General features: G+C 35.6%; 1 protein-coding gene across 2 annotated transcripts in view; it reads right to left on the reverse strand.

Annotated features, from left to right (window-relative positions):
• The window catches only part of LOC150105462 (kinesin heavy chain-like), a 415,076-nt gene that overhangs the window by 307,166 nt on the left and 83,896 nt on the right, over positions 1 to 24,014 (reverse strand). For both annotated transcript variants that reach the window (XM_090394832.1, XM_090394831.1), the window contains exons 8-9: positions 11,949 to 12,073; positions 97 to 201 (exon numbers count right to left, since the gene is read on the reverse strand). In XM_090394832.1, coding sequence (XP_090250958.1) covers positions 97 to 201; positions 11,949 to 12,073 — 230 coding nt within the window. The remainder of the gene's footprint in view (positions 1 to 96; positions 202 to 11,948; positions 12,074 to 24,014) is intronic.

The raw sequence follows: 24,014 nt of genomic DNA on the forward strand, positions 1-24,014 counted from the left end.
AGCATCTCAAAAAATTAAAAAGAGCATCTCAAAAAATCTCAATGCCAAAAAGTAAATAAATAAATAAAATTTTAAATGATTTTCTTTTTTACTTACATTTCCATCAGCTAAAGCTGAAATTACATTGCCAAGTGCTGACAGTGATTTGTTGATATTCTTTGCTTCATCAAGCACCATTCCTTCTGCCCCTGTCTTACTCACCTATAATCAAAGATAGGCATTAAAAATGTTACCATGTTAACAAGGTTATCAGTATTTAAAGTTACAGCTCACTTCAACTTTTTTTTTTTTTTTACATAGTAGAATAGGATTTGGTATGAGAAAGCACATTGTGTGTATCATGTGTTATGAATGCTGCTGAAAGATAAGCTATTTTTTGAAAATTTAGTTAATGATATTAAATTAATTCACTGTAGTTTTTTGTTTTATATGGGAGTGTGTGAAAGAATGAGTGATTTAGCCTTAACTAAAAGTTCTATATTTGTTTAAAGTAAGTATTGTCAGCATGCAGTCTGCATGCTCCTCTAATGAACATTGAACAGTCATATCATTTTGCTATTCATCTCTACACTCTTTGAAAGGGATGAAGTAATCTTCATGCTGGACTCAAATCAAAAAGCATTGCTCTTTGTGCAGAAGAAATTCTGCAATTCACAAACAAGAAAAACTAGATGTGTAAAGAGTCTACAAAGAAATTCTGCAATTCACAAACAAGAAAAACTAGATGTGTAAAGAGTCTACAAAGAAATATAATGAAATAAGATAAAAAACACTAGAGGACTCATCAGGGGTGCTTAAGGGTCAAGGGGGTGCTTAAGGGTCAAAGCTGTATAACTGAGAGGAGACCTCCACATAGCCTTTAAAGGAATGCGGAGAACCGACCAGGGATTCTGACCTAATGTCCAATCCTCACCTTCTCGTGGTGTACCCTGTTGGGTATCTACTTGGATACTGAACGGACGAGGATGGGCTGGCAATTTGGGATTTAGCCGACCAAATTGTATTGTTATTGGTTAAACCAAAATATAGAATGATGGTACAACATGACAAAATTTCATGCCGGCTGGGGCGTCGCCCGGTTAAACAAGACCCCCGTTGTTTTCGCCAGGGAACCAAGGCGAACAGCGAAAAGTCAGCTACTGGAACAAATCTGAAAATAAACCCCAACTCAACATCACCAGAGTTAAAGATCGGTACAATCAACATAAGAAGCCTGAATGGCAAAGAAATGGAGCTAGCTGAGGAATTAGATAAGTACCAGATCGACATAATAGGGGTGACTGAAACAAAAAAGACCAAAACTGGTGAGATCTTTCTGAGCAATAAATACAAAATGTTATATTCAGGCAATGACAATCAAGGAAAAGAAGGAGTAGCCATAGTATTCAACACAAAATACGAGGCTAATCTTCTTGAATGGCAGTCAGTCTCAAGTAGAGTAATGTGGGCAAATATCAGAATGGGGAACTGGACAATGAGACTTATTTGTGCCTATGGTCCCACAGAAGGTTCTACTAAGGTAGAAGTGGAGGAATTTTTTGAGGCTTTAGAAAAAGCAACTGACACAATGAAAAATGAAAAGTTGGTCCTTGTTGGGGATCTAAATAGCAGAGTAGGAAATGATTGTGAGACATACAAAAATATTTTGGGAAAATTTGGAGAAAAGAGCAAAGCTAATAATAATGGCAAATATCTGTTGGATTTCTGCTGAGGACATGGACTGGTTATTACTAACACCATGTTCCAACATAAAAATGTGCACAAATTCACATGGAGAGAAGAGGCTAGGAATAAGAAAAGTCTCATTGACTATGTTATTGTTGATAGTGATGTTTCCTCCCTGGTACAGGACAACGGAGTGTACAGAGGATTTGAAATTGGAAGTGATCACTATTTAGTCTTGAGCAGGATAAAATTGAATTTCATATTGAAAAGAATAACATGTAAGAAAGTTTTAAAGTGAATAAAAGTTGAGCAGCTCTCAGATGTGAGCTGTAGACTAAAATACAAAGATTATTGAAGGAAAAATGAAAGAGTTTGAGAACAGGAATCAAACCTTGGAGATTCGGTAGCAAACTCTGAAGAAAACATTGATTCTGCCAGAGAGGAATGTGGTGAGGTTGTTTGTAAGGTTAAAAAAATCAGAACTCCTTGGTGGAGTTCTGATTTTGTGGACACAGGAGGTTAAAGAGGCAGTGAAGGAAAAGAAGAAAGCATACCAAAAGTTCCTGTCAAATAAGTCAGCTTGTGCTCTTAGAGAATATAGAGACAAATGCAAGAATGCTAAACACTCTGTAAAACTAGCTAAACAAAAGTCATGGGAAGACTTTGGCAAGAATATAGAAAATAAATATCAAGAAGGTGGCAAAATATTCTGGAGGTTGTTGAAGAAGCTTAAGAATGGAGGAAAGTGTGCTATAAAAGGAATTAGAGATGATAAAGGTGACATGAAAACGGGAGAAAAAGATATCCTTGAAGTATGGAGTAATTACTTTGAAAAACTGCTAAATGAAACAAGCAGTGATAACAGCACAGTGGTAAAAAACACTGACCAGGCATGCAGTCAGGAATACATATCCATACTTGAAGTAGAAAAAGCCATCAAAGGCTTGAAATGTGGAAAGGCAGCAGGAGTAGATGATATTCGACCAGAAATGCTGAAGTATGGTGGCATAAGAGTCTTACAGTGGCTGCACTGCATAGTTCAGAAAGCCTGGACAGAGGGACGAATTCCCGATGATTGGAGTAGAGCTCTCATAGTACCCATATATAAAAAGGGAAATAAAACTGCATGTGAGAATTACAGAGGTATTTCCCTACTTAGTGTTCCTGGCAAGATCTATGCAAGTATACTTGAGAAACGGTTGAGAAGAATTGTGGAAGAAAAGCTTGGTGAAGAACAAGCTGGATTCAGGCCAAATAGAGGCTGTCAGGATCAGATCTTCACTTTACGACAAATAGTCGAGAAAGCATGGGAATATAACAAAGATCTGTATTTAAGTTTTGTCGATCTGGAAAAGGCATACGACAAGGTGCCAAGAGAGAAGCTATTCAATACGCTGCAGTTATATGGTGTCAATGGGACATTATATCAAGCAATACTTAGTCTTTATTTGAGTTGTAAGTCAGCAGTTCGAATTGAAGGAAGTACAGGAAGATGGTTTAATGTTAAATCTGGTGTGAGACAAGAATGTACATTATCCCCTCTGTTATTCATTATCTATATGGATCACATTATGAAGGAAAGTGGTATTAAACATGATATCAAAATTGGAGATGTTAATGTCAGCTCTTTGCTTTATGCGGATGATGTTATACTTCTAAATAAATCCGCTACAAGTCTGCAAGATTCTCTGACTAAATTGAATAGCACTTGTAATAGATATGGTATGAAGGTCAGCAATAAAAAGACAAAGACAATGAAAATAGGCAGAATCATTGAAAATGTCAACTGTGTTGTGAATGGAGAACCTGTGGAACAAGTAAAACATTTCAGCTATTTAGGCACGATTTTTACTGAAGATGGTAAATTAAATATAGAAATAGACAACAGAATCAGCAAAGCTGGTATGGTGGGAAGTCAATTGAATAAATTCATATGGAATAAGAGAGAAATTAGTCGGAACACTAAATTAGCTGTATACAAGACAGTGTTCAAACCAGTTTTAACTTATGGATCTGAGAGCTGGGTCAGAAGTAAAACACTTGACCAAAGACTAGAGACTGCAGATATGAGAGTCCTGAGAAAGATTATAGGCGTGAACAGATGGCATCAATGGCAGTATCATATTAAAAACGAGGATATTAGGAAAGAACTTGACATTGTCAGCATCCAGGAATGCGTTAGCAGAGCTAATCTCAGGTGGTATGGTCACTTAAACAGAATGGGCGAGGAAAGATTAGCAAAACAAGTGTTCTCTGCCAAGTTGGCAGGAAAACGACCGAGAGGAAGACCAAGATATGGATGGATTGATACGGTACAAAGTGCTTTAGACGATAGAAATATAAGATCTGATAATATTGGAGTGTTGACAAGTAATAGACTGATTTGGAGGAAAATTGTAGATAGGAAATTAATAATGATGTAATTTTTTTCATGTAGTACTATCATATCCTGTACAACCCTTGAGGGTACATGGCAGGAATTTGATGATGATGATGATGATGATGATGATAGAGGACTCATCATCAGTAAATAATGAGAACTACAGGATCTGCAGTAATTTAACTAGTAAAATAATGCATTGTGAGAAAATGCTGGCACCAAAAAATGCTAACTGCAGAAACTGAAAATAATACAAACTACTCAGAGATGTATTTCTGATGTAGTGGAATACTTAAGAGAATATAAATCACAAATTTGAAATAGTGCCTAACCAAGGAGATTTAATTAAAATAGCCCAAGAAAAATAAATTGTCAAGGAATTTAGACAGTATTTTAAGACTACCAATAATTAGTAGTCTCTCAAAATACTCTCTAAATGCCTGAATTAGATTCTATTTATTCTATTCTATTGAAGTTAAGCATGTTATTAGAGCATTAAAAAATAATATGGCAGCTGGCAAAAATAAAATGAAGAAAAACTTAAAAATTGGAAGAACACCCTAGACAAGCACATATGGCAAGAAGAAGAAATCCTAGTTGATTGGAATAATATCACACCATGCCTTATATTTTTTTTTAAAAAAAGGAGGGATACCTCTACTGTAGAGGTATCCATCTTAGGGATACCTCTACAGTTGCTCTAAAAATTGTCTCTATAGTTAGTGCTACAAAATGTCAACAATAATCTGAAAGACAGAGTATATTTTCAAACATCAGAGACTATCATGGTGGTTTCTACAAGGGAAAGTTGACAAGTAATCATATTTTCATGCTCTAACAATTATTAGAAAAGCATTACAAATTTGAGAAAAAGAATTATGTGTAGTATTTGTAGACTATAAACAAGACCACGCGATTAGCCTAGTGGCTTTGCGCTTCGCAACCATATGCCTGGGGAAGGAGTGTCCCAGGTTCGATTCCCGTTGTAGACGTGAGGAATTTGAGGATCTTCCTCAGGCATAGCCAAGTTAGCCGGTCTTGGGCGCGGTCAGTACGGTTTTTTCCGCCAGTTTATCTGGCATTTTTCATCCCGCAAACAGGCAAACCGGCCCCGTGAACATACACCTCTACAGTCAAAAATATATCCCCCCCCAGCGGCAGACCAGGCGACGGGTCGGTTGGGAGTAGTACTAACAAGTAGTCGCATCTAAGTAACACGCGGACCCTGCATAGGAAACGGGAATAACGTGAAGAAGAATTTGTAGACTATAAACAAGCATATAATAACACACATCGAATGCACTATGGCAGTGTTTTCTGAAAAGTGGTATGCATAGCCTCATGGGTATATGAAAAAGCTTTATTATTATTATTATCCGAAACCCCCCATGCAGTCAAACACTCATCTAGGAGGTCCCTTTGTTACACACATAATTCATCACACCATGCCTTAAATATATTCAAATTCTCTGCAGACACTGCACTCTCAGGCAAGGCATTCCAATCATTCACACTCTGCATGCAAAAAAGCATGCTTCTCACTCTTGTTCACACCATCATAATACAGTTCCCAGGAATGACTTCTTGTTCTCCTACATTTTATGAAGAACCTCTTCAACACTGATCCTATAACCCCTTACCAATGTGTACGTCTCTATCATATCACCCCCCATCTTCCACCTATCCACCAGAGACTCTATAAATTGTATCTTCTCAATCTTTCTTCATATTCAACTTTCCAGAAATCAGACACTAGCTTAGTCAATTGCCTCTGGGCTCTTGCCAACATCTCTTTGTCCTTATAAAAACCAGGTGACTAAATTTGTGCACAGCAGTCCATATGTGACCTAATCAAAGCCTTATACAATAGAATCAGAATCTCCTCACTTCTACAAGACAGTGTCCTCCACAACATTCCCAGAGTTTGTTGTGTTGTCTTCACAATACTGGCAGAACCCTCTAAATTTTAGATCCTTATCCACCATCATCCCAAGATCTATTATTTCCTCCAACAATATATCTCCACTAAGCATAAATTCTACATCCCATCTTTGTTTCCCAAATTTTAAAACCCTGCATTAGAGCCTCCATAGCTCAGTCGGTTTTGACAATACTCTTTGGTTGGAAGGACCTGGTTCAAATATCATCTAAGATGCACGATATCAGGACTTTTCAACTGAAGGTGAGTTAGCTGGTCTCATACAGAAGTAGAGGATTTTTTCTCCAAGAAACTCAGGGTTTTCGTCCCTCAGAACAGGCAAACCAGCCATTAGAACACATGCAATTAACATACATAATACATTGGCCTCACAGCCTGAGTTGCTCGAGTTCCGTAAAGCTAAATAAATCAAACTAAATCCTACAGGTTGCAACAATGAACTGGCATCACCACTACCATGCCCATTCATTCAATGTATTCTTCTTGTAAGGCTAGAACATCTGCTCTCCTTCTCATAATTCATACAAACTTTGCATCATCATCTGTAAACAACTGAATATTCCCCATCTAAATCTTCCCAAATATCAATAAAATACAGGTTAAACAGCAATAACACCAAAACAGACCCCTGAAGTACACCACTAGTGACTTTCCTCTTATTGGATATTGCTCTCCCATACACAATTTGCTGATACCTATCAGATAGCCAGTCTCTGATCCAATGCACTAATCTAATATCCAACCTCATCCACTCTAGTTTGCCTATCAACTTACCATGCAGTAATCTATTCAAAGCTTTTGCATAATCTAAGTATACTACTGTGTATCTATCTCCTTTGGCCAATAATTAAGCAGTCACCTTATTGTAATAAGTAAGTAGATTACTAAAACATGATCTCCCTTTAGCAAATCTATGCTGTCCATCAAAGATAATACCATTGTTGTCAACTCAATTCTGGATCCTGGTTCTTACCAGCCTCTCCAACACTATAACCACAATAACTGACACACAGACAGGCCTATAATTTGATGCTTGAGTTCTGTCTCCTCCCTTATGAAGTGGCACAAATTTGCCTTGCTTCCACTCTTTTGGAACTTAACTCAATGTAAGACTCATAATAAACAAATATGGCAAGCGCAGATGTCAACTCCCTGGCACATTCCTTTGAAATAAATGGTGATATATCATCAAGTCTCATAGCCTTATTAACATCAAGTGTGCTCAATTCCCCATATACCTCTTGTTTACTTACAGTCAGTCTCTCCTCCTCATCATCCACTGCTCTCAAAATCTCCATCATGTCACATTCACAAAAATGAAAGACCTTTATGAACTGCTAATTAAAGATCTCAACTATATCCTATGCAGAAATTGTTCTGATACCATTTTCTCCCATCAATGTCTTTTTTTTTTTTTTTTTTTTTTTTTGCTGGCTACATATCAAAAGAACTCCCTAGGATTTTTTTTTTTGGCTTCATTAGTAACTGCTGCCCATACTGGACTTGTGTACTGTATGCTTAATTTCTTCATTCATCCATTCCACACCTACCTTATTTAACCTTCTGACCCTTGGAATACACTTAGACAGTACTTCAATATCACCCAAATAGCACAGATTTCCTTTCCACCCACCTCCTCATTCCATGCAGTTTTCTGAGTTTCTCATAATCACCAGCCTTGTAGTTCCACATATACCCTTTCCTCACAGATGTCCTCGCACTGCTGGCAACCACCTAGGTAATCATTTCATGGGTCATTCTCACCAACTGGAGGATGATTTGACACCTTATTTATAATAACATCTTCTGATGAGATGATCAAATCCAAGACGCTAAATCCTCATGTGCTCTCTGTTACATACTACTTGAGGTAGTTTTCCCTCAAAAACTACAGAAACTCATGTTCTTTACTTTCAGTTGCTATCTCATCATTCCAGTCTATATTGCCATAATTAAAATCACCCATAATGATCACCCTTTTCCCATTTTATTTTATTTACTACTGTCTCGCACTATACTGCCTAAAAACCACTGCGACTATTTCCCTCTTGCATCTCTAACCTTGTGTGGACATAATTCTTTTTCTATCATTCAATAGCCCTCCACCTCCATTTTTACCCTTTCTAACTTCCCGAAATGCATCATATCTTTCCAATTTCTATTCCTGTCAGGTCATGCTCATCCAACCATATCTCACTTATTTCAACAATTTTTAGGTGAACAAATTCAATTAATGCAACCATTTCATTTCCCTTGTTTCTTATACTTCTAGCATTCATATATAAACATAATTCATTCCTGGATCTAGAACAAGTTTCTCTGATACCACTTATTAGACGTGATTTCTCCATACCTTCCTTGAGCCATTCTTTTTCTCCATACTCTTCCCAGAAGAACCATTTTCAAAGCCAACTTTTCCTCACCTTGTAAGCAATCTCATTCTCATCTTGTTCACACACACACACACACACACACACACACACACACACACACACACACACACACACACACACACACACACACACACACACGCCCTCTTTGAGCATCAACTTTTCTCATGCTGTGTTTTCCTGTCCACCTTAAGTCACTCCACTTCCCTATTTGCCTTGCACACTCATTCTCTCATTTTCTACACTCAAGCTACCCACTTCAATCTCACCTCCCTTACTTTCATGCTGTTTCACATCACTTCTTACTTGATCAGATTCATTCTTCACGAAATACATCATACTTTTCCAATCTCTATTATTGTCATGATGTCACAGGATTGTCAGGATTCACAGTAGGTGTGAATGTGCCAAATTTAAGGTGACCAGCGGTGTACCTCAGGGTTCAGTCCTTGGGCCATTATCGTTTAATCTATACATTAGTGACATCAACGATTGCACATCTAACATCAGATATGCAACTGTTTGCCAATGATGCAAAGATAAGCAGAGCAATCAGGGATGCTATTGATATTCAGCAATTACAACATTATCTGACTAACTATTCATTTACTACTGAATAGACTGGAAATTTGAGCAAATGAAAATGGCTGTAAATTTAATGTTAGTAAGTGTAAAGCTATGCACTTTGGTGTGATTAGAGTTCTAGCGGCATGTTATATTAGTGGGATTATGGTAGAAGAAACCAAAAAGGCAAGGGATCTTGGATTGGTGGATAGGAATTTAAAGTTCAGAGGTCACACAGCAAAAGTTGCAAATACAACTCAGAGGATAATTGTGATGCTAAAGCAAACCTTGACATGTAGAGATAAAGAAGTCATTTTGCCTCTTTATAAGGCTTTGATAAGATCAGACCTAGATTATTGTGTGCAGATTTGGTCTCCTGAGCTACAAGGGGATAAAGAAGCTGTGAAAAGGGTGCAAAGAAGAAGAGTTACAAAGATTGGGATTATGGGATTTAGATTATGAGGACAGATTGCGAGTATGCAGATTACAGACTCTGGTTAACAGGAGAAAGAGTGGTGATATGATAGAGGTCTATAAACCTTTGAATGGGTGTTATAGGATATCAACTGATGAAATTTTTTATTATATGGAAGGTGGGGAGAGAACACGGGGGCATCCATGGAAGTTAAATTTATTTGCAGTCATGAAATGGGTAAGAGCTAGGTTTTTCTCTGAGAGAGCAGTGAGTGATCGGAATAATTTGCCATTATGGGGGGTAGTGAGTGCATCTAGTGTGAATGAATTTAAGGGAAGGTGTGATAGCTGGTTTGGGTGATTTATAGCCTCCCTCGATGAGTCCTTGATTCCCTGGAGGTCTCAGATAATAATAATTCTCTGCACTCAATGCTCTTCCATCCACCAGCAGTCTCTCCAGATGACTCATATCAAAACCATTCCAAATACAATTCAAGTCATCCTTCAAACTTATTTCACATATTAACAAACTGCACTCTTTTCTCCTCACACACTTCCACTAACATATCATTCACAATAATTGGCATCACGGTCATACCTGGGCAATACACTGGATATCACCTCCTGATATCCAATCATTTGTTTTTCTTGGTCCATGAAGCACTTTTTTTTTTTTTAATTCTGATTGCTTTTTTTTTTTACTTTTATATTTTTGTCACCAAACTGTTTCAGATGAGTGCAGGAATCTTTTATAATTAATTTTTCAATAACTAAAAAATACAAAGGAAGTTTTAAACACAATGCATCTCTTGGTATGCATCATACTAACTCCATCAGGACTGCTCATTGTTAACAGCATGATCCTGTTCCAACCACGTGGTTCAAACTGTTTGCATTAAAAGTTTAAACTTTCTTTAACTGTGAGACTTATAAAGTGGAAATAAAAAGAGGAGTTAGACAAGGTTGTATCCTTTCACCATTATTTAATATATATATGTGATGTAAAAATTTTAGTGATGAAAAGATTGAAAAACAAAAAATAGGAATTAGTATCAATAGTATAAAATACAACAAACAATGTTAGATATGCTGATGATACCATTCTAATAGCAGAAAACAGAAACAAATTAATCAAATTATTGCAGCTACTAATTGAAGAAGGTAAAGAATTTGGATTAGATATAAATGCAAAAAAGACCAAATTTATGAAATTCTCAAAAGAAAACACATTCGAGCCAGAAATATTCATAAACAATACGAAAATTTAACATACAACAGAATACAAATATTTAGGCACCTACTTTACTGCAGATGGAAAGCAAGATAAAGAAATAAAAATAAGAACAGCCATAGCTAAAGATGCATTCTGGAAAAATAAAGATCTGCTCAGAAGTTCTGTGAGTATCGAGACAAAGAAAAGAATGATAAGAACATTAGTGTGGCCAGTTTACACATATAGAAATGAGACCTGGGTATTCAAGAAGAGAGTAAGACAACAGATAATGACCTTTGAAATGTGGTGCTATAGGAGAGCTCTGAAAATCTCATGGACAGAACGTGACAAAAACAGATGTCTTACAAAGAATGAGAACTCTGAGATCTTTATTACAGGAAATGATCCAGAGAAAAATGAGATTGGCAGGACATGTACTGAGAGGTTCAGCAGGATAGGAAATACTAACAGTTTTGGAAGGAAAAATTATGGGAAAAAGAATCAAGAGATAAAAACGAAGGACATGGTTTGAAGATATAAGATCATAGACAGGATCACATAGCTATGCAGAAACAAAAAGTAAAGCCTCCTTCTAGTTCTCTCTGTTGGTGGCTTTACTTTTTGTTTCTGCATAGCTGCACCCTCTCACTGAGGAAGCTACATGAAGAAGAAGAGGGGAAACTATAAAATCTGTTTCAACAAAACTCAGTATTCTATCATAAGTAAGAGAACTGAATGGTTTAGTTAATTTTGGACAGCAGATGACCAATTAATTAAACTAGTACTTACAAATAAAATTGACAAGAAAAGACCCACAGAAAACCCCCAAGAATGATGGATTTAAGACAATCTTTGTCTTCAGTCTTTAAAACTAAAGACTTAAGACAGTAGGATGAACACTTTATGCCAGATGCAGCCTATGACAGACAGATGGAGAAACTTAGTAATGGCAGCATTATACAGATATAGTCTATTAAGCTGCTAATTACAACAAGTAAAAAATTGTTTATTCAGTCAATTTCTACACTCAATGGCATACTTGATCAGGAACAAAATATTTTAAGTTGAAAAAAAAAATTACATCAACAGATTGATCCCTAATCCTGAAACATGAATTTTAATTATGCAGAACTGACATTAAATCTATGGTACACACTGTAATGAGGTTTCAAACATACAGTTCACTGTTGAGCTGCAGTTGACAAACAAAGACTGTTTGTCTTATCCCTACAGATTCACTATAGCATGTGCCTGCTATACTGAGATATGCAACATTTTCAGAAATTCAATAAATTTTTTTTAAATTTTCCTTTTAATAAACATCATATGCAAATAAATAATCTCAATGGGTTTTTAAAAAATAACAAATCTGTAATTATATACCTTTTCACTTCCAGCCAAATCAACTAAGTACAGTTTACCACTTAATTTTTTCTGATTTTCCAAATTTTCTTGTTTTACATTAATCAGGAAGACACTGTGGCTACGAGAGCTATGTTCATTCATATCTAAAAAAATATGAATTTGAATATTTTATTAGAAAACAAATAAGACAAGGCAATTATCAAATAAATTCAAGACCAATGCAAATGATAAAACTAATTGAATTTGAAACTAGTGATATTAACAAATATATTTCCATGCTGAAATTTAATGAATTATCTAAAAATTTTGAATTTCTTATAAACAGCGGATTTACGACAAACCATAGGGCATGTCACATTCAACATGGCCTGACAACATAACTGAGCTGGAGCTAAAGGCTTGCCAACAATTTATTTGTTGGCAAGCCTTTAGCTCCAGAGGAACATGGAATATGAAGATATGATATAATAGTGAGCTAAGCACTTCATCAGAAATGCTTAGCTCACTATTATATCATATCTTCATATTTCATATAGTATTCCATGTAAAAGTAAAAGGCGTTTTAATTAACAATCAGTTGGCTGAAGAGGGATAAAAATAATTCTTCAAAGATACTCAAATTTTTAGTTATTATGTATTGCCTTGAGATGTTTCTGCAATATCCTGTGATTTATAGCATGGACTGACTGTTCCTATGCTACAGAAATGCTGCATAATCAAAACTTTTTCTTCTTATACCTACTGTGTTTTTGTTTGGAATTACAACCAAAGAAGTTGGTGATGAGATCAGTATATTATATCTGTTAAATGCATACATTACCATCATGTTTGTTGTACACAGTGAAAAATGCATTTCCAGGAAATGCAGGAGAGGTGATGACCTTACACCTACTGATGAAATCAGGTAATAAGGTTTCAGTTTCAAAAGCTTAATGAAAGTGTCTCACATCACATGGCATTCAAATCAGGTCTTTCTACTCATAAAACAAAAATATTTATTTAACAAATATTTCAATTATTCAGGCATATCTTATATGCAAGGCAAGATAACATGAAAATGAAGTATAATAGGAGTAAAAACTAGCAAGAAGTATGACTATTACACTTTTTTTATAATCTTTGTCAAGTAGCTTTATTTTATCCTCCTACATATTTCGCCAATCTTTTTCTATTGGCATCCTCAGGGAATACAAACTAGTAAGCTAAAATGAAGGTTACAGACTAGGTTATAACTGATAGTTCTAATTCATACAAAAAATTGGTATTGTGCGTGACAATGTGCGTGTCTCGTTAACGTGATTTATTCGTTATGGCTCATTACGTAATTGTTATGAAAGTTCATTTCTTGGATGTTTAATGATCTGATAAAAGTTTTCCAAATTTCTGGTAAAATTAGACCTTGATTCTTGTTTAGGTTTTCAGTTTTACGGGCGACTGTAGCTGCTTCTTTAAAGGTTCTTGAATGGTAGTTATCTTCTATGTATGGCATAAGGCTCTTATCCCACTCAATGTGATGGTTAGTAGAGGCAAAGTGGCATGAAAGGCCTGAAATGTCTTGTCTGTTATTTCTGACATATCCTATGTGTTCTTTCTTTCTCGTTTCAAAGCTTCTAGAGGTCTGACCTACGTAACTAATACCACATGAGCAAGGTATATTATATACTCCAGAGTACTTGTAGAATGGGTGAGGATCTTTCGGTGATCTTAAAAATTTCCGAATAGTGTTGATTGGTTTGAATGCCACTCTGATCTTATGTGGTTTTAAAAGGTTAGCTAATTTTTTGGAAAGGTTGCTGACAAAAGGAATCTTAATTGTACTGATGTATTGGACGTCATCACGTTGTCGATGTGGTATATCAGTAAAGAGAATCTTGTTATAAAGTCTTTTTGGGTAACCATTTAAAGAAAGTTCTCTGGATATTGTGGTTAATTCCGTTAGTAGGTCATCCTTGTCTGTCATATACTGTATAGCTCTTTTCTTGATGTCATTAAAACACTCAAAGAAAGAGCATAACCAATATCCAATAGTTGCAGGAAATGACATATGCAAGGGAGATACTCGCAAAGAATGGCTACAATCCTAAAACCACCAATAACATCCTATAGTAGTTATTATGTAATCAAATGAATATACAGGTGCAAGACAACAACTAAATACCAGATTCTTTGCCTTATATAAAAAATATCACAGATAAGATAGGAGTGTTTAAAACAGTACAACTTAAAAGTTGCCTTCACACCTATACAAAAAGTATCAATACTGCTACAATCTTTGGAGACTGGATGCCTTCTGTATACTTGTTCAAAAGTTTCTTTTCACTCACTGCATATTCCCATTCTGTTTTTCTCTTCATCTTTTATAACATTATACGTGAAAGCCTAAATTAGTATAGTGACTCTGCAGTCACACTAAATAATAAACCTCCCTCCAAAATTAAAATCACACACAATAAAATCTTTCACATTCGCTTTATCAACATCTGTGACATTAACAGTAACTTAAATGACATGCATAATCATCTTCAGTAGTAATTCAAACCTGATGTTTTGTCTCTGACTGAATCCCAAATTTCTACTAAATCAACAACAGCTCATCTTAACTGCCCAAATTACACCCTGTGTGACTCCTTATGACATAAGGGAGGTGCTTGTGCTTTTGTACTTTCTGATATTCTTTAACGAAAGAATGCCCAATCTAGAATCTCATCTATTTCACCTCCTGTGGCTTAAAATTTCTTTGTCACATTCTGTCTCATTCATCTGCTGCCTCTGCCATAGGAGATCTCCTAGCCTACATCATACACCTTTGGACCCATTCCATGGAAAGTTTTGGAGAAACTTGTGCTGTTGCTCTTGACATCTTCAATGCCTCTGATAGGATCCAGCAGCAAGGGCTTCTCAACAAGTTACCATCATTTGGACTGCCTTCAACCTAGTATAAATGGATCACCAGTTTTCTCTCAGATCAATCCCTATGTGTAATGGTATTCTTCACAGACTTTCCTGTCAATACGTAAAAATAATTATGAATATTTTCAGAAATTGTTTATGTTAGTATATTATTAGTTTTGGTTTCATAACATGTATATTGGCACTTGTGATGTGCCCATTATTGATATTATTATTCTCAAAATGAAAGGTAGAGCATTTGAAATTTTGATGTACTTACTAGATTCTAATAATTATGTTACATTCAATCCTTATGCAATTTAAAATTATAAAGTGTTGCGTTTTGTTAAGACATTCTCATTACACTAATGGAGACAACATGTCAGCCAGTATACATTACTTCTTGTTTGCCATTTACATGGAGTGTGCATGCTCACCGAGTTTGATGGGTGATTGACAACTGACAGAGAGAGCGTTCGGTATCGGAGTAATGAGGAAAACAAGAGAGAGAGAGCGTTTGGTATCAGGGTAATGAGGAAAACAAGAGAGAGCTAATGGAAATTTAAGAATGCAGACTGGAGAAATTTTGCTCTTAGGAAGTTTTAAAATTTTATGTGACAGTCGGGAAAATATTAATGGAAGATTCCAAAAAGGAATCTTAGAACTGCGAGTCTTTAAATTGCAGGAGTTGTGACTGTCAACAAGTACTTATTAAATAAAAGAAGATATTGCAGTCAGCATTCTAATTAAATGTTCAAGGAAACGCTAAATGGAAAATTTCATCTTCTGTCTTAAGGACACCGAATTTCTATGGAAAAAGCAATTGGTGAAATTTGAAACTGTTAAGTGGTTTAACATGAAGAGCTCTACTCTACTCTACTTCTGTTGTTTATGAAGTAGTAGAAGTAACTTTTTTCTCTGGTACAAAAATTAGTAAATTGTGCATGAAATTGACCTGCAAGAGGTAAGAGGATTTATACTTCAGAGACAGGAGGAATAATATTGTATGCTACATAAGGGTGATAAGAAAGGATCCCATGGAAAAGAAAGAAATGTTTATATTTTTGGAAAAAGGCCTTAACAAAGAAACTGTTAAGGCCTTTTTCCAAAAATATAAACATTTCCTAACAAAAAACTGGGGTGCTTAAGGGTCAGAGCTGTATAACTGAGAGGAGACCTCCACATAGTCTGTAAAGGAATGCAGAAAACCGACCAGGGCTTCTGACCTAATATCAAATCCTCACCTTCTCGTGGTGCACCCTGTTGGGTATCTACCTGGATACTGAACGAATAAGGATGGGCTAGCAATTTGGGATTCAACAGACCAAATTGTATTCTTATTGGCTTAAACCAAAATACAAAATGATGGTACATGACAAAATTTCATACCGGCTGAGGTGTTGCCTGGTTAAACAAGGCCCCAGTTGTTTTCGCCAGGGAACCATCAGCTACTGGAACAAATCTGAAAACACACCCCAACTCAACATCATCAGAGTTAAAGATCGGTACTATCAACATACGAAGCCTGAATGGCAAAGAAATGGAGCTACCTGAGGAATTAGATAAGTACCAGATCGACATAATAGGGGTGACTGAAACAAAAAAGACAAAAACTGGTGATGAGATCTTTCTGAACAATAAATACAAAATGTTATATTCAAGCAATGACAATCAAAGAAAAGAAGGAGTAGCCATAGTATTCAACACTAAATACAAGGCTAAGCTTCTTGAATGGCAGGCAGTCTCAAGTAGAGTGATGTAGGAAAAGTCAGAATGGGGAACTGGACAATGAGATTTATTTGTGCCTATGGTCCCACAGAAGGTGCTACTAAGGTAGAAATGGAGGAATTTTTTGAGGATTTAGAGAAAGAAACTGACAATGAAAAAGGAAAAGTTAGTCCTTGTTGGGGAGCTAAATAGCAGAATAGGAAATGATTGCAAGACACCCAAAAATATTTTGGGAAAATTTGGAGAAAAGCTAATAATAATAATGCAAATACATGTTGGATTTCTGCTCAGGACATGGACTGGTTATTACTAACACCATGTTCCAACATAAAAATGTGCACAAATTCACATGGAGAGAAGAGGCAAGGAATAAGAAAAGTCTAATCGACTATGTTAATGTTGATAGTGATGTTTTCTCCCGAGTGCAGGTCATCAGAGTGTACAGAGGATTTGAAACTGAAAGTGATCACTATTTAGTCTTGAGCAGGATAAAACTGAATTTCATATTGAAAAGAATAACATGTAAGAAAGTTAAGTGAATAAAAGTTGAGCAGCTCTCAGATGTGAACTGAAAAATGAAAAAGTTTGAGAACAGTAACCAACCCTTGGAGACTGAATCTCCAAGAAAATCCTGATTGATTCAGCCAGAGAGGCATGTGGTGAGGTTGTCTGGAAGGATAGAAAAATCAGAACTCCATGGTGGACATAGAAAGTTAAAGAGGCAGTGAAGGAAAAGAAGGAAGCATATCAAAAGTTCCTGCCAAATAACTCAGCTTGTGCCTTTAGAGAATACAGAGACAAATTCAATAAAGCTAAACATTGTGTAAAACTAGCTAAACAAAAGTCATGGGAGGACTTTGGCAAGAACATAGAAAATAAATATCAAGAAGGTGGCAAAATATTCTGGAGGTTGTTAAAGAAGCTTAGAAATGCAGAAAAGAGTGCTGTAAAAGGAATTAGAGATGATAAAGGTGACATGAAAACAGAAGAAAAAGATATCCTTGAAGTATGGAATAATTACTTTGAAAAATTGATAAATGAAACAAGCAGTGATAGCACAGTGGTAAAAAAAAAAACACTGACCAGGCATACAGTCAGGAAAAGTCATCAAAGCCTTGAAATGTAGAAAGGTAGCAGGAGTAGATGATATTCGATAAGAAATGCTTTTATACCACCATACTTCAGCATGCCTTTATACCACCGTACGGTGGCTTCACTGCATAGGTCAAAAGGCCTGGACCGATGGACAAATTCCCGATGATTGGAGTAGAGCTCTCATAGTACCCATATATAAAAAGGGAAATAAAATTGAATGTGAGAATTACAGAGGTATTTCCCTACTGAATGTTCCTGGTAAGATATATGCAAGTATAGTTAAGAAAAGTTCAGAAGGATTGTGGAAGAAAAGCTTGGTGAAGAACAAGCTGGATTCATGCCAAAATAGAGGCTGTCAGAATCAGATCTTCACTTTACAACAAACAGTAGAGAAATCATGGGAATATAACAAAGATCTGTATTTAAGTTTTGTCGATCTGGAAAAGGTATATGACAAGGTGCCGAAAGAGAAGCTATTCAATACGCTACAGTTATATGGTGTCAATAGGGCATTACATCAAGCAATACTTAGTCTTTATTTGAGTTGTAAGTCAGGAGTTAGAATTGAAGGAAGTACAGGAAGATGGTTTAATGTTAAATCTGGTGTGAGACAAGAATGTACATTATCCCCTCTGTTATTCATTATCTATATGGATCACATTATGAAGTGGTATTAAACCAGATATCAAAATTGGAGGTGTTAATCTCAGCTCTTTGCTTCATGCGGATGATGTTATACTTCTAAATAAATCCACTACAAGTCTGCAAGATTCCCTGACTAAATTGAACTGTTGTAATAGATATGGAATGGTATGAAGGTCAGCATTAAAAAGACAAAGACAATGAAAATAGGGAGAAGCATTGAAAATATCAATGCTTCTGCATTGTGAATGGAGAACGTACAGAACAAGTAAAACATTTCAGCTACTTAGGCACGTTTTTAGTGAAGATGGCAAGTTAAATATGGAAATAGACAACAGAATCAACAAAGCTGGTATGGTAGGAAGTCAACTGAATAAATTTATATGGAATAAGAGAGAAATTAGTCAAAACACTAAATTAGTTGTATACAAGACAGTGTTCAAACCAATTTTAACTGATGGATCTGAGAGCTGGGTTAGAAGTAAAACACTTGACCAAAGACTAGAGACTGCAGATATGAGAGTCCTGAGAAAGATTAGGAGACATGAACAAATGGCATCAATGGCAATATCATATTAAAAGCGAGGATATTAGGAAAAAACTTGACATTGTCAGCATCCAGAAATGCATTAGCAGAGCTAATCTCAGGTGGTATGGTTACTTAAACAGAATGGGATAGGAAAGATTAGCAAAACAAGTGTTCTCTGCCAGGTTTGCAGGATTGATAGGGTAAAAAGTGCCTTAGAAGATAGATATATAAATATAAGATCTGACAATGTTGTAGCTTTGACAGGTAACAGATTGATTTGGCAAAAAATTGTAGATAGGAAGTTAGTAATGATGTAAATTTTTCATGTAGTACTATCATATCCTGTACACTCCTTGAGGGTACATGGCAGGAATTTGATCATGACAAAGAAACTGACTCTGTTGAACATTTTTGTTGTTTTGAAAAGAAGGTGTTTAGTCTAGTTGATGTGATTAAGAATATGTTAAACAATTCAGTAATAGAATGAGTCAGAGAATAGGTAATTTTAATATTTTTGGATAAGAAAATCTCTAAAGTGTAGATTTATTTTAGAAGGCCTTGGATCTAGTATTTTGTAGTTATGTAATTTTATTTAAAGCGTATATATATGGTTTTAGTTTCATTAAATTTATGTTTTTTTTTTGGTCTTAAGTCAGCGATTTTCCAGATTCTAAAAGAAATAGTTAAAAGTCATTGCACCAATCGGAATTGAACACTTGTGTAAATCTCAGGCCTCCGTCATTTCATCTGACCTCTTCATGATTTAGATAAATGACCTACTGTCACTGACTGCAAATCTTATTCATTGTTTTGCTGATGATAGTATACTCTACTCATTCTACTCATTTGACAAGCCCTGCAGTGTTCAAACATCAAGCGTCAAGATAGTCTATAATAAGCTCTCTAAACACCGATCTCCACAGTAGCCATGATTAGGATGAAAGCAACCTAGTCAACTTCAATGCTACCGAAATGCAGTTTTGCTTGTTTTCTTGTAAAATAAGATCTCAGATTTTCTTCACTTACTTTTGTCAATGCACAGCTTAACAATCAAAACTCTCTTCTCAGACTGACTCTTACTCCAAACTTTTCTGGGCACAATCATATCATCACATCATCAGATGATGATGATAGCATCATCATCAGCTTCCAAAAAACTTGGCATCCTTTTCTGCTCCACTCAAAATGGTACATCTCTGCTAAAGTTACTTACTCTGTATAAAGACCAAATCTAACCAACATTGTATTACTACTCTCATGTTTGGAGTGGTGAACCTAAGACCTGCCTAAAAATTCTTGATGCTGTCAATGGGCAGTCCAGTTGATTAATGACACTTCTCTTTACAGACTCTTCAGCCACTTTCCCATATTGGATAAATTTCTGCATTGTGTCCCTTCTACAGTTATTTCCATGGCTACTACTCAGCAGATGTTGCATCCCTTAGCCTCCCGTTTCTGCCAGACATACAGGAACTCAAGCTACAGCTTCTTAACATCCGTTTACAGTTGACGTGCATACTCACCAAACCTGCTACTAACAGTCATCTTTCATTCCTTCTGTGCTAATTCTGTTGAACAGCCCTCATGACATTGCTATGTTATGTTCACCATCTAGTTTAAGTTCATTCTATGTATGACAGTTGTTACTTTTAAAATCACTTTGTTAATACGTGATTTTTTCACATCTATAATTTATCCTGCAGATGTACACAATAAGTCATAGGAAACTGGTCGATTAAATAATTTCTTTCTTTCTTGATATTTCTTATTTGTAGTTTGAAGTGGATTAGCCAGAATGGATAACTCAGGTTATAGTGATATTTGGATTATGTTATTCTGAGTAATATTCAAATAAAGAGGATGAAGAAGTGAATAAAGGTCAATGGAAATGAGCAGGAAGAAATTAGGAGCTTCACTTACCTAAGGAGCAATGATGCATGATATAGATAAAAAGGAGATCTTGGATAATAAAGGCAACAGTAAGCCTATAAGCAATGGATAAGATATTGAAAAATAAAGGAGTACAGCTGACAGTATTGGAAAACATTCAAACATGCTCTCTAAAGACATATGGGCAATGATTAAAGACCCTGTGAGGTGAACATTGGCATATGATAATAGACAAAATGAAATGGCAGAAAATAGTGAAAACTGAATCAGACACCAAGAGGCATCGAATCCATAAGTTATTCCATGTTATGAAGGATTAGGGCTCTTTTAAGACTGATAGATAACTTCTTTTTTTGTCAACCCATATGGTAAAATGTCTATTACCAGTCTGTCTGCTTTGCAGAATAAAAAAAAAAAAATTAAATAAGTTAAATTTTTTTTAAAAATTAGTTTTTCCAGGAGGGAACACTATGCCACTTGCATATAAGATGTACTAATCGACCTACAGTTTCAAAAGCCTTAGGTGGGATTCAAATATGAGTCAAGAGACTGTTTTTCGAATAAACAAACAACCAAACTCTTGACTTATACTCTTTCCTCTGTCATCTTAAATCTATACCCTAGAATCCAATTTACAATAGAAAAGGAAACAAACACATAGTCTAGCCTTCCTAATGATACTTTCCCCATCAACAATAAGTTATCATAAAAAGTTTTATGAGAAAAACTGCAAAGTATACTCTGTTTGATCACAGAAGAAATGAAGAAATTATGAAAGAATTAAACCAGGAATCAGTAATAGAAAAAATTAAAAAATATAAACATAAATGGATGTGAATACGTTGAAAAAATGAAAAAAAAAAAAAGATTACCAAAATAAGACTTGAATTACAGACCAAGGAAAAAGAAAACAGGACATCCTCTTAAAAGATTCAACAATGACTTCAAGCTCCTCCGTAGCACAATTGGAAGAACGATGGTACATTGTGCCCTATGACTGGAAAAGGCCTAAGTTTGATTCTCGTCACGATGGGAGGAATCTTTATGTGGGCTTTTTTTAACTGAAGGTGAGTTAGCCAATCTCATACGGAGGTAGCAGGGTTTTTCTCCCAGAAACTCAGGTTTTTCATCCTGCATATAGACAAATCGGCCTTCAGGACACAGGCAATTTACAGACAAAAAATACTAGTGGTGGGAGGTAGATGGTGGTGATAGATGGAAGTGGTAGAGACCAAGTGTTGTAGAATAGGTGCCCTCCCTCAATGAGTCTTTGGACTCCTTGGAGGTGTCAGAAATAATAATAAGGCTGGAACAGGGCCAATCTAGACCTAAATCCTTGACAAGCATGATGATGAAAAACTAGCCAATAGAGCCTGCAATCACTGCTCCAGTGAGGTCTCTTGCAGCAGAACTCAGCCATATACACAACACCTTCCTATTTAATGGCTACACAGTTCCTATAGAATAATATAATAATAAATTCTTTTCCCAATCTATGACCTTCTCTTCGGAAGGTTTTTAATAATGTTATCTTCATCCCCTACATCTGAGACACATAAAAAAAAAAAAATTAAAAAAATATATATATCCAGAATTCTAAAAAACTACAATTTCTGCACAGCTTGCAAGCCCCATTGAAACTAGCTACCCTTATCCATTCCATTAAGGATCAACTCCCTTGTTTATTGGATTCATTCAAGTTGGCCTGCTATGTATAGACAGGAAGATCACCTACCATGTTGCACCTAGTTTTGTGTTGCCTTGGTGTTACAAGTTTCATATTGTACTCCCTAAAGATGTCTCAGTGACCAGGACAAAATACTAGAATTAAAGAATATTTTTTAATCCTTTTCCTCTGTATTGTTTTACTCCATTAAACTTTCAACATAAGTTCCTCCAAGCACTTCAGCCTTAATACATGCATTCTGATGAATCCTTTATACAACTATATGATTATTCTTAATTATGATTTCATATAGCTCCTACATGTATTACCAGTGACTTTAACAGCATGCTTACTGTATAAAGAAGCATCCCACATAGTGTTAACCTTGGTGGTTGTAATCCTGTAGTGTTATGATTAAGACACAGAAAACTTTGGAATAGTTGCCATTAGAAATCTAGAAAAGTAAAGATTGTCCCATGTTATATTTTTATTAAAAGTAAAACCTGCCTTAAAACAATACCAAAGAGAAAGTGATATATTATTCTTCTGTTATTAGCTAATATGTACAAGGCTGCAGACTCAATAATATGAAAATAGTGGCCAAATATAAAAATATACATCAAGAAAAAGATATCAGAATGGGTATTCCACAGTTTCCTACATTTTAATTATATCACTATACGATGATTACAGCCAATGAGTTAACCAAGTAGGGAACTCCTTTATATAATAAACATACTATTAAACTCACTTTTATGCAAAGAAAAATAACATCAATGGTTTCCATATTATGGGATAGAGGTTTTTACTAGAATGTAAATTTTAATATATGGAAAACCAGTATTTGTATATAAACCCTATAGTTTAATTTATGATGTAGAAGCTATTCACTAGATTAGATTTAATGGCCACAGTTGTTATCACTGTGCAAATATCCCATTCATAACAGCTTGTAAACCTACTGCTATAAGATATCATGGGTGAGGTAAGGTTAGATAATCTGAAATTACTCAAAACAAAAGCCATTTTAGGTGAAGCCATCTCAAGTAAGATGGTCTCAAGTGACTTTGGTCTGAAGTAAGATTTCAGATTAATCACATTGCTTATTTAAGCCATTTTCTTTGAATAACCAGTGTGGTAGTTCCACACCTATGAAATTTATCTACCTCCTTTCTCTAATGTCCATGCCTACTGCCCATGTTTAATAATTGCGGCATTATCTAATTGGTCAACCAGGACAGCAAAAGGTGTTGCTGATGCCAAGTTCCTTGGCAACACAAAAATAAAATATCAGTATACTTGATCAGGTTCAATATGCAGTAAATGGCAAATTCATAAAATCAGTACCAATTTTTATGGTAGATGAAATTCATTATCCACTGAGCCTACTACTCTGCTTATGCTTAATGGAGACCTGAAGTGCATGCCTTGAAGTACTATAAAAAGGATCTCATATTATCTAACCTTCACCCAATCCCAACAGTATCTGATGTGATAGATTTAGCATGTCTGGGTGGGATATTCTGTAACCAATGTTGATACAATCTAGCAGCATTATCTAATTGGATAGATAAGATAATGCTGCTAGGAGAGAGAGACTTCAAACCAATTTTAATTATGAGTCTAAGCTGGATTTTGGGGGGGG

Source organism: Typopeltis vanoorti, chromosome 6 (genome assembly GCF_054136105.1).
Source record: "Typopeltis vanoorti isolate ZY-2024b chromosome 6, IOZ_Tvanoo_1.0, whole genome shotgun sequence".
Lineage (NCBI taxonomy): Eukaryota > Metazoa > Arthropoda > Arachnida > Uropygi > Thelyphonidae > Typopeltis > Typopeltis vanoorti.